This window comes from Haliotis cracherodii, unplaced genomic scaffold (genome assembly GCF_022045235.1).
Source record: "Haliotis cracherodii isolate W230 unplaced genomic scaffold, xgHalCrac1.p SCAF_5, whole genome shotgun sequence".
In the NCBI taxonomy this organism is placed as follows: Eukaryota; Metazoa; Mollusca; class Gastropoda; order Lepetellida; family Haliotidae; genus Haliotis; species Haliotis cracherodii.
The window spans coordinates 70,316,050-70,328,358 of record NW_027266308.1 but is presented as its reverse complement, the minus strand read 5'-3'; the positions used below and the strand labels follow the sequence as shown (position 1 = coordinate 70,328,358).

Sequence of the window (12,309 nt, the reverse complement as noted above, 5' to 3'; positions counted from 1 at the left end):
CTGTTTGAGGAGGCGGCTGATGATGTGGGAGGCTTTTCCTATGAACGGGAGGGCGATGCGGAAGGGCGCTGATTCGGGTTTAAGGGTCGCAGGTGTGGGTGTGGGATAGAATACAGAGGCGATGACTTTGTCGACGAGATTGGCTGGATAATTGTTGAGGTGGGTGAAGACTTGGCGGAGGTGTTCGATCTTAGGTTTGGGGTCAGCAGAGGAAATGTTGATGGCTCGTTTGGTAAGGGTGGAAATGATGCCAATCTTGGTTCTAAGAGGGTGGTTAGAGTTGAAGTGGATATACTGGTCGGTATGGGTGGGCTTCCGGTAAACACTGGTTTGGATTCTGTTTGCTGGGCTTCTAGAGACGAGGACATCTTGGAAGGGTAGTTGGTTGCCTTTTTCTGTTTCGATGGTGAACTGTACTCGGGGGTGTTGTTGGTTAAGATGTTGTAGTAGCAGGGTTGGGTCTTGGTCTTGTTTAAGGATGACGAAGGTGTCGTCAACTTTCCTGTACCACCAAATAGGTTGGATGGGTGATGTTGCGAGAGCTTGCTGTTCGAAGTAGGTCATGTAGATTTCAGTAAGGAAAGGGGAAAGTGGGGATCCCATATGGTAGGCCGTGTATCTGTTGATAATACGCGTCGCCCCAGGTGAAGTATGTGGTGGAGATACAGGCGGTGGTGAGGGCGAGGATGGATTCGGTGGTTAGGTTGGTTTCAGGAGGAGTTTCAGTGATGCGACGGCGGAGAATTTGCAGAGTGTCATCTATGGGTACATTGGTGAAGAGGTCTACTACGTCGTAACTGATGATTTGATCTGGATCGGTGATGTTCTTGAGTTTGGAGCAGAAGTCCGTGGAGTCAGAGATGAAGGAGTCAGCTGTTTTTCCTAAGGGCGCAAGGATTCTGGTTAGGTGTTCGGCCTTTTGTAGAAGACAGTATCTCAGGAACACACAAGGAGACTGGCTTTAGGAGGGTTCTTGTGGATTTTGATGGTGGCTCTGGCATAGGGTGGCTGGGGGTGATTGATGGAGAGTTGGTGGTGAAGAGCTTGGCTAATTTCAAAGTTGTCTTTAAGTTGTTTGAGGAGGGTTTTATGTTGACGAAGGAGTTTGGCGGTTGGGTCCTTCTTGATCTTGGAGTAGGTGGTGGGTTCTTGGAGAATGTTGTTCACTAGCTCATGGAAGTGGTCAGTGTACATGATGACTGTGGCCTTGCCCTTGTCAGCAGGGGCAATCTTGATGGTGTTGTCATCTCGGAGTTGTTTAATGGCTTTTGTCTCAGCTCTGGTGAGGTTGGGGGTTTGTGATTTGGTTTTGGCAAGGATGTCACAGATCTGGTGACGCAGATAGTCAACCTTACCTCCTGGTGCCAGTTGCTGAAGCCCTTTCTCAGTGTTGGAGATGAAGTCATCGTGGTTCTGTAGTGGTCTGGTGGGGATGTACTTCAGGCCTTTTGACAGGACGTTGGTCTGATCTGTAGTAAGTTGCTTTTTGCTGAGGTTGATAACGGTCTTAAGTCGACTTAAGGTGTTGGTTTGGGGCTTCTCAGTGAGGAGTCGTTGAAACTTGTCGATGTGGTTGGCTTTGGTCTTCATGTGCAGTTTGTTGTTGGCCTGAGTCTGGGCAGAGCGCAGTGAGGAGAAGGTGTCTGGTTGGAGGGTGGTTGAGCTGGTTGATGTGGTCAGAGATGTCTTTGAGGGAGATGGCCTTAATCTTGCGATGATGGCGGATTCGTTCCGTGATGAGGCGTTGGTAGGCGGTGCGAAGGATGGCTCTGGCGGCAGGAGAGTTGATGGGGGATCTGATCCTAAGGGTCTCTGCATCTCATGAGGAAGGTGAGGTGGTTGCTGGTAAGAATGTGCTCCTTCTCTAGTCGGGCAAGGCTGTTGATGGTGTTTGATTGCCACGTCTCCATGTAGACGACGGATAAATTGTTTGATAGGCATTACTTAGAAGTTGACAGATGACAAGATGGACACAATTTTATGGATAACAACTTCTTTAATACTGTGAAAAGCGACATTTCGTTATAGATCCTTTTCACAGTATTAAAAAAGTTGTAATCCATAAAATTGTGTCTATCTTGTCATCCGTCAACTTCTAAGTAATGCCTATCAAACAATTTACACTTTTAATGACTACAGCAGAGAAATCAAATTTGCTGAAGGTGATTTGGGTAGCTATTCCATTGACAATATCTTACTGGTGTATGATATGATAATAGATCCTGAATTAGCACGACAAATTTGTAACCAGTAAAATGGAAGTTTAGCCATTTTGAATGATCGTGTGCTACAACAAAAGAGATATGACGTGGAATATCAATCTAAACCTACCCGCTAGATCATTGAAGGGTATGTTAATGTTGTTCTAGGACACTTCTGAACCATGTCACAGAGATACCGAAGCGTTCTATAATCCCAAGATTACAAAAGTAGAATTGATTATCAAAGGCATACCTAATCAACTATATTGTCGAGGCATGCGAGCATATCAAGAGTGGGATGAGATTATAAAACTCCCTTTATAAAACAAAACCCAGAATTTAACCCAGTCGCAAAAGATCTGTCTCTCAGGAATGTATCGCAGGCTGAATTCCTTACCAGGAAGTATGCTCTATGACTCGACATGTGAACCGTAGATGATGACCAACTACACAGTAGTGGGTGGAAAATAGAAAATGCTAGTGAGGGTGTAACTATACAGATAATGAAGGTCGCCGAAACGGCTGGTAAATTAAACATATATTTGTTCGTGATTATGGACGTGCAACTTAATATACAGAATGGAACGTTTGTGCAAGTGATCTATTAATAATCTTTTACCTAAAGAATCACACTGCGCTATCATCTGCGGGCAAACAGGTTGCAGAAAAACAGCTTTTATTCTAGATATTTTACAAAGTCATTATCACATTCCAAAAAGAAAGATATGCTTTCATATTTAGCATACCCTAGATGACATAGGGAGCAGAGCGTTTGGGTCCTTACTAAAAAATACAACACTGTCCTGAAAGATCTCAAAGAGCAGACCAAATGAGTTGCCCTGTTTCATTGCAAAGACCAAGATTCATTTGCGGAATGTCTACGTGAAAATTATTTCTACCAAGCTCGAGCAAGATAAAATAAGAAAACTGTTAGCAGAAACTCGTATAAAAAACTGACCAACCAGTTGCTTATGCAATTGCTCAGCAAACTTTATTAACTTATTAGCAAATTATAGCAACTGATTAGCAAAATGTAGCAAAGAAATAGTTAAAATATAGCAAAATATAGCAACTGCTTAGCATATTATAGCAACTGATTAGCAAAATATAGCAGTTGATTATCAAAATATAGCAACTGATTAGCAAAATATAGCAAAAATATAGCAAAATGTAGCAAAATATAGCAAAATGTAGCAAAATATAGCAAAATGCGGTACATTGAAAAGTGATTATGTCATGTGGTTTGAAATCCTCTTTCTTTTGTATCATTTTTTTTTATTTCAGGCTGTATTGGCTATGCCATATTTCATTATGTTTGACTTAAATATCGGCTAGGGTATTACAGTAAAAAATGTAATGTGATGAACTTTTCGAGCAACTGCTCCAAGAAGAGCTAGTACCAGAAGTTACAGATCAACATAGTGAAAGACTCGCAGCTTTGGTAGCTGGTGGAAAATGTTTTGAATACTTGGGGGAAAATTATACCACTGAAAAAAATGATAACATGACCGACGAAGAAATTAAATAACTGTACGAGTCTAGACGGGGAGCTACCATGACTAAAGCAATAGGTTCGGCTATGGTATAAATATACACTGTACGAGTCTAGACGGGGAGCTACCATGACTAAAGCAATAGGTTCGGCTATGGTATAAATATACACTGTACGAGTCTAGACGGGGAGCTACCATGACTAAAGCAATAGGTTCGGCTATGGTATAAATATACACTGTACGAGTCTAGACGGGGAGCTACCATGACTAAAGCAATAGGTTCGGCTATGGTATAAATATACACTGTACGAGTCTAGACGGGGAGCTACCATGACTAAAGCAATAGGTTCGGCTATGGTACAAATATACACTGTACGAGTCTAGACGGGGAGCTACCATGACTAAAGCAATAGGTTCGGCTATGGTATAAATATACACTGTACGAGTCTAGACGGGGAGCTACCATGACTAAAGCAATAGGTTCGGCTATGGTATAAATATACACTGTACGAGTCTAGACGGGGAGCTACCATGACTAAAGCAATAGGTTCGGCTATGGTACAAATATACACAGCTGTAGCTAGTGCATTTCTTCCTATCCCGCAAAAAAAGCTCATGTATTTATACGAATCTCTTGAGAAAGACCCATTCATCGAACACGCTTCAAGTGTAGTAAGCTGTGAGTTTTACCATTGGTACAGAATGTTCTTGGCCCTGCCTACCAGCGCTTTAATAATGGCCAAGGATTGTCAATTTAAACATATGTGCCCACTTAATAATAATGGAGGTGGATACCCCACGAGTGAAAGAGGAAATGCTGATTGCACAATCACAAGTGAATGCAGAAACATCGCAAATGAAAGTGACTAAGAATCGTCTAAAAGTCGCAGCCGGTAAAAGGGGTGCACTAGCCAGGAAGGCAAAACTAATACACACTGAACATAGTGCACACCCGATTAAAACTTGCGCTCCCTATGTGATAGGTGTTATAGCAGTGGTATGGTTGGGGTTGGGGATAGAATCGATACTTTATATTTAGATATAGCAAATTGCATGCCTTTGAAAGGTGGATCTTATATAGATTTACCTTCGTATTATAAGAAGAAAAAAGCCATAATTTATGTAAAAAATAAAGGCGATGACTGTTTCAGAATGATGATAATATCTGCTCAGTTTCCCAAACTCAAAAATCCGGATAGGCCTTTGAGCTATCCCAAAGATGTTGATCTCAACCTTGATGGACGAACATACACCAATCTCACAAACTGATAAGGCAGAAAAGCAAAATAATTTAGCTTGTACACAGGATAAGCTCCGCCCCAGAACATATTCCCAGAATCAATTCATTTCTGATCGAAAAAGATGGGAAATATCATTATACGTGGATAAAGAGTTTAAGCAGGCTATTATGCGATCAAACAAATCATGAGGGAAAGAAATATTTCTGCAAAAGATATCTGCATGGGTACAGCAGACAAGATCTTTTTGAAGCGCATAAAGAAGACTGCAGAGGTGTTGGGCACACTGCTATCAGGATCAATATGCCTAAAGAGGGTAAATATATATTAAAATGTAAGCATTATGGTAACCAAATGTCAGTACCGTACATATTTTACGCTGACTTCGAAGCACTTATCAAACCGATAGAAAATATCAAACACAGTACTGAATGTAGTTTTAAATACAAAACTCAAGAACATGTTCCTTGTGGGTTTGGATATATAGTTGTAAGGTATGGTGGGAAAACAAATGCGCTCGTGATTTACAGAGGTCCCGATGCAGCCGTTAAGTTCCTAGAATATCTGCAAAATGTAGAGAGAATAATGAGGGAAAAATGATCCTGTAAGAAACCCATGTGTATGACGAGGGATGATTTGAGGGCCTATAAAAAAATCAACAAGTTGTCATGTTTGTAATAAACCCCTGAATGGGGATTCTGTAAGAGATCATTGCCATGTCACGGGAAATTACAGGGGAGCCACGCATAACGAGTTTAACTTGAAGCTAAAAATGAATTCTCAAACAATACCCATCCCTGTTGTGTTTCATAACCTCAGAGGGTATGATTCTCATCTCATCATGCAAGCTATCTCAAAGACTGATGGCGGTTTACTGTGCATTCCTAATAATATGGAAAGGTATATATCATTCTCGTTGACTAAAACTATGCATTATACCGAAAAGGATGGGAAAGCGAGAACAAAACAAAGAACTGGACTTAGATTGATCGACTCCATACAGTTCTTGTTATCTTCCCTGACAATTCTGCTAATGCGAACAATCCCGATGACTTGCAATAACAAAACAATATACTGATAGGTTAACATGGCATTTGTTTCTGAGAAACAGTGTATATCCTTACGAATATATGGAATTATTGGTCTAGATTTGACGAAACTAAATTACCACCCATTAAAATTATTCTATGGTAACTTAACAGAATCTAGAATAACCAATGTCAATTATGAACACACTCTGACGGTGTGGAATAAACTAGTTTATAAAAATTTAGGCAATTATCACAATGTGTACTAAAAAAACGATGTACTGTTCCTTGCCAATAGGTTTGAAATATTTAGAAAGACATGTTTACAACAATACGGTTTGATCCGTCATGGTACTATTCCAGTCCCGGACTCTCATGGAATGCATCGTTGAAGAAGACTGGTGCAGAACTAAAATTACTTACAGATTATGACATGCACTTGTTTGTTGAGAAAGGATTAAGAGGTGGTATATCGATGGCGGGGAAAAGGTATTCTAAGGCCAATAATAAATTAGTGGAAGGATATGATTCGAGTATACCTGATAGGCACATATTATATCTCAGCGCTAACAATTTGTACAGATGGGCTATGAGCCAACCTTTACCCACGGGTGGTTTTGAGAGGGTTGATGTGAATGATATTCCAACAGATTCCGATAAAGGTTACATACTAGAAGTTGACTTAGAATATCCAACAGACTTACACAAAGACCATAACAGTTATCCGTTAGCTCCCGAAAGATTAATGGTTAACAAAGATTGGATGTCAGAACATCAACACTCCTTGATGAGCAATACTAGGTCAGCTAACGTAGAAAAACTCGTACCAAATTTGATGGATAAGACAAAATATATAGTTCACTATAGAAATCTCCAGTTATATCTATCACTCAGCATGAAAATAAAGAAAATACACAGAGTACTTAAGTTTGATCAAAGCCCTTGGATGAAGCCCTATATAAGGCTGAACAGGATGGATGGCTACCAGCAATTTCGAAAAGAACTTTTTTAAGCTCATGAATAGCTCAGTATTTGGTAAAACTATGGAGAATCTAAGCAAGCATGTTGATGTTAAATTGGTAAGATCTAATGAGGAAGAAAGACCCAGGAAACTTATAGCCGGTCCTGCATATAATAGAAATTAGATATTTGATAACGACCTAGCGGCACTAGATATGCAGAGGAGTAATATAAAATTCAACAGACCAGTGTACGTTGGTATGTGTATTCTTGACTTGTCAAAACACTTAATGTATGACTTTTATTACAACGAACTTAAGAAGCAATGCGGCTATAGATGCTAGGTGCTATATACCGATACTGATTCTTTGTTGATGGATAGACAAACCGAGGATGTGTATAGAGATATGGCAGAAAAAAACAGTGAAAAATGTATGATAAGAGCGATTACCCAAAAGATAATCCATTGCACAGCGTAGTAAATAAAAAGGTGTTAGGTAAGATGAAGGATGAATGTGCTGGAACTCCTATTGCAGAGTATGTCGGATTAAGACCTAAGATGTATTCTGTAAAGAAGGCTGATAATGGGGGGATAAGAAAAGCTAAAGGCATTGATAAGTATGTGGTAAAAAAGCTTATCAAACACAAACAGTATAAACGAGCATTGTTCAATGGTAGCACATTCAAACACGAGATGAACACTTTAAAAAGTGTCAATCATATGATATATGGATTAAAAATGAACAAGACATCGTTATCCCCCTTCAATACAAAGAGATGGATTGATAAGGATGGTGTAACTACCTATGCTTATGGTTACAGCGGTAATACTGTATCGCTGGGAACTATGAGCAGCTCTTCTCGTACAAATCACCTTCCCGGTCCATCATTAAGATATTAAAGAATAGCCTCTCCTTCTTTCATAACCAACCGACTGATGTTCTATGTCTTAAGAGACCATATCAGATTGGTTGCACGACGAAGGCCTCCTTGGGGTTCACCAGGTTGGTATAAATATCTCACGTTTACTCTACCCGGAAGTGTTTGTTCTTGGCCTCTCCACGGTACTGAAGATACCGGAAGTCACAGATTATATTTATCGTTACTTCATTATTTAGCGCTGATACAACAGCTGATAATCGTGTCACCCATTCGGTTGATCTTAATCGATCCAATTTCATTTCAATCCCATACTGATATCCAAACAAACGTTCCGCTAATGTCTGGTTAAATCTTTCAACAATAGCTTGACTACGGTGGGCCTCTTTTTCACCACGCCTTATTGTGACGTCATGCTTTGTTAATAGTTTAGTTACTGATCCCATAAAATCGCGACCAGGATCGACTTGAAACAACTTAGGCCATATTAATGGTCCGTGTTTATATATGCGGCTCAGAGCATTATCTACTTCTGTTGAATCTTTTGAGGTTAATGGCTCAACATCTTTGTACCGACTAGCCACATCCACTATGGTTAAAGTGTATTTGTATTCTTGATTTCCAAACCTTACCCGCTAATCCTGTGTGATAGGTGCATCTCGAGTCATGTGCCTATGACGTCACATGTGATGCGTTCATGAGCATCGGTTCACACAACATACCAGTATGATCGTTTGTGCACCGAACCAATCTAATATCTCTTGAATATGAATAAGTCTTCACATATTAACCAACGTGTATGATATTCGCGTTTCTTTTGACGGGCCATGTATGTTGTATTCTCAGCGTGCACGCCGGGGGATCGGCTCAAGTTTAACACTGCCCTGGTGGGGGAGTTCACGCAGGAGCACAACCGAGTCAAGAGTTCCGACCAGACACCCCCGACTCCCAGTAAGTACAACTAAAAAGACTGGAAATATATTTTTATGCAATCTAGAAATTGTACAAAACATACAAAATTGATAGACTTTCAATAAAGATTTATTCACCATATCATTTTCACAAAGTCACCACTGTGTCAGATTAAACTCACAGACGATGACATCTGTAGTTCCTGTAACAAAAAACAGGAGTCCGTCATGCGTTTACTTATCTACTGTCCACGTGTACACACGTTCTGAACTGACCTGAACACATTCCTAAATGAGTCTTTGACAAAATAAGTTTCTTTTTCACCAGTTCTGACATATTGTTTGGAGTTATCCCAGAACATACGATGATTAATCATATAATCCAGGCGGCAAAGAGATGTATCTAAATATCTAGCATTCAAGCACAAATTTCATTTCTTGGGCCATTTACAAACATATTGAAGGATATATTCAGGATTAAAAAATATAGAGCAATAAAGAATAATAACATTCCCAATTTCAACACAAAGTGGCAAAGACTGATGAACATACTATAATGTTTAAGTATATATCTGGTATAAAACCACAACCCATCATGATGTAACAGAACATATATTGCAATAAATCATATAATATGATGTCAACGATGTACAACAGCACATGCTATGCATTTTCTGTATGCGTAAAATATTGCTGGAATGAATTGTTTTTAAAGTACAATTTAGTGTGGCAACTGTTACTCTGTTGATAACAATGTGCGTGGTGTGTGTGTGCGTATTGTGTGTGCGTGTGCGTATTGTGTGTGCGTGTGCGTGGTGTGTGCATGTGCGTGCATTTACTTTCTTTCTTTCTTTGTAACGCCGCACTCAGCAATATTCCAGTTATATGACGGCGGTCTGTAAATAATCGAGTCTGGACCAGACAATCCAGTGATTGACATCATGAGCATCAATCCACGCAAATGGGATACGATGACATGCATCAACCAAGTTAGCCAGTCTGACCACCCGATCCCGTTTGTCGCCTCTTACGACAAGCATGGTCACCTTTTACGGCAAGCATGGATTGCTGAAGACCTATTCTACCCTGGATCTTCACGGGGGACAAGCATGGGTTGCTGAAGACCTATTCTATCACGGACTTCCAGGGGTTTACATATATAGAGCGCAATAATGGTGTGAGGTTTGATGGTGTGATTTGGTGGTCAGATTGTAGGGTGGCATTTGATAGTGAGATTGGATGGTGGAATTTGATGGTGAGATTTGATGTTGAGATTGGATGGTGAGATTTGATGTTGAGATTGGATGGTGAGATGGGATGGTGAGATTGGATGGTGAGATTGGATGGTGGGATCGGATGGTGAGATGGGATGTTTGATTGGATGGTGAGACTGGATGGTAAGATTGAATGGTGAGATTGGATGTTGAGATGGGATGGTGAGATTGAATGGTGAGATTGGATGGTGAGATTGAATGGTGAGATTGGATGGTGAGATTGGATGGTTGGACTGGGTGCACGGTGGGGATGCCTTGACAGCAAGGTTGTGTTCCACAGGCCCCTCGGCGAGTGAGAGCCAGGTAGAGCGGGAGAAGAAGACGGTGGAGTGGAAGTTTGCACAGCTGGACAAAGATAACGACAAGCGGCTCAAATTTAAAGAAATACGTTCTTTCGTTCGCATGGTGAAAAAACTTATCAAACCCAAAGCTTGTGCCAAGACATTTTTGAACAATTGTGATTCCAACCCTGACCGCCACATAGAGATGTCAGAGTGGACGTTGTGTCTGGGGATCGACATCAAATGTAAGTACACCTGTACCAAGGCTCCTGCACTTTCAAGCATTGCCTCAACTATTTAAATCTCTGTCATGAATATAATAACGTATTATTTTCCATTGAAAGCGTCTAAAACTATGGAAACGTATAAACGTAAACGTTTGTAAACGGTCATATGTTGTTTAAATATGTAATGCATGTTGCTCTGGTGTGGACTCCCAGCATTCATTGCGCCTGTCCGCACGTGGGTAACGTGCATCCTACCCCGTTTGTTTCTCTGGTTCTGCAGTGAGATACTAACATCACCAATCCCGACCCCACCACCTCTACCCCTCACCCCTCACCCCTCACCCCCCACCCCTGAGCCCATCCCCATCCCATCCCCGTCGGTATATGCCGAAAGGTTCTCCTTTCACTTCCTGCTTCTGCTGAGGTACTAACACATCCCCCAACCCCACCACCCATCCCCTCCAGTGTACCCCCCACGCCTCCCCGCATCTCTCCGTACTCCCTCCTTGTCGTGTACAGCTGCAACATTAACATTGCTAGCATCACTCGTGTATGTACAAACGACAACATGTAGCATTCGCCATTTGGAATCGAGCCCTATGTACTCGGATTGACTAATCGCGATCATCGGCGGAAAAGTCGCTTCCTCTTGGTCACGACAACAAGGAAATATCGGTGTTTGTGTCCTGAAATTGAAATTAACAACGCGTAAGAAACAGCCACTGTGAGAACGTCCCAGGCTGCAAGTTGGATAATCTGTTGACTGCCCGCATGACCTATCACAGCTTCGGGTAGAATATGAACATTTGCATTATTAGAAATGGACGAAGGCGGAGAGCGCTTCTGAAAGTATTGATTTCTTTGATTTGAGAGGAGGGATGTTAGAAACGCGGTGATTTTGTAGACGTGAAAATGTGATATTTCTTTCGATGTATGCCTTAAATCATGTAACATAAATATTTCTTCATAAAATATCGACAGCAATAAATGAGATTCCAAGTTGCGTGTGACACACATTGTCCTGCATGTTCCTTGTCCCGTGTGTGCTGCCATCACTCTGCAGAGTGTGTATGTAGGCTTGTCCAACTCTTCCCTGGCAACAGACGCCGGGAGTTCTTGTCATGTGCGTCTGCTAATATTACACATACTTCAGCATCATTTGCGTTATAATTATTAGCATAGCAAGAACCTGTAGATGTAGATCCACTTTTTATAACATAGCAAGAACCTGTAGAGCTACTTAGATACCAAAGAAACAAACGGGTTACGTCTTCAGTCACGTGACACCAAGACTGGCGGTATTCGCTCCAGCATCACTTCCTCTGATGTTGTGCAGGCTGGTGGTGGTGGAGCGACATCTGGCGTCCTGTCATCGCAATACTGACATTGTCGCCTTAACTACTTCCGCTTTCGGTTTGGTTTTTCCGCCTCTCTGTACACATCTCTGTACACCAGCTTGTGATGTCGGCTCTATGTAATGTCAGATAACCAGGAATTCTTGTACAGACGATCTCATCGTACCTGGAGACATCCGGTGAGTGTGTCAGGCGACAAGGTACTTGCAGGTGAATTAAGAACATGCAACTTTGTCGGTAAATGGAGAAACAAATGATTCAGAATATTCCTCTCTTTTGGAAGCAATTTACATTGACCTGTCACTTAATCAAGAGATTCAATTACGTCAAAAATTTCAAAAGACGAAAGTACAGTATATGTTTTATGCGTTGACCATGAAGTAAAACGAACGTTCAAAGATAGGTTTAGTCTCACGGGGATTTAATTAAACAGCATGTGTGCATCACTGGAACATAGCCAAA

At 41.2% G+C, this 12,309-nt stretch overlaps 1 protein-coding gene across 9 annotated transcripts in view; it reads left to right on the top strand.

Moving 5' to 3' along the window:
- The window catches only part of LOC139443064 (SPARC-related modular calcium-binding protein 1-like), a 91,474-nt gene that overhangs the window by 66,260 nt on the left and 12,905 nt on the right, over positions 1-12,309 (top strand). For all 9 annotated transcript variants that reach the window (XM_071223993.1, XM_071223988.1, XM_071223990.1 and 6 more), the window contains exons 5-6: positions 8,646-8,750; positions 10,265-10,510. In XM_071223993.1, the coding sequence (XP_071080094.1) occupies positions 8,646-8,750; positions 10,265-10,510 (351 nt within the window). The remainder of the gene's footprint in view (positions 1-8,645; positions 8,751-10,264; positions 10,511-12,309) is intronic.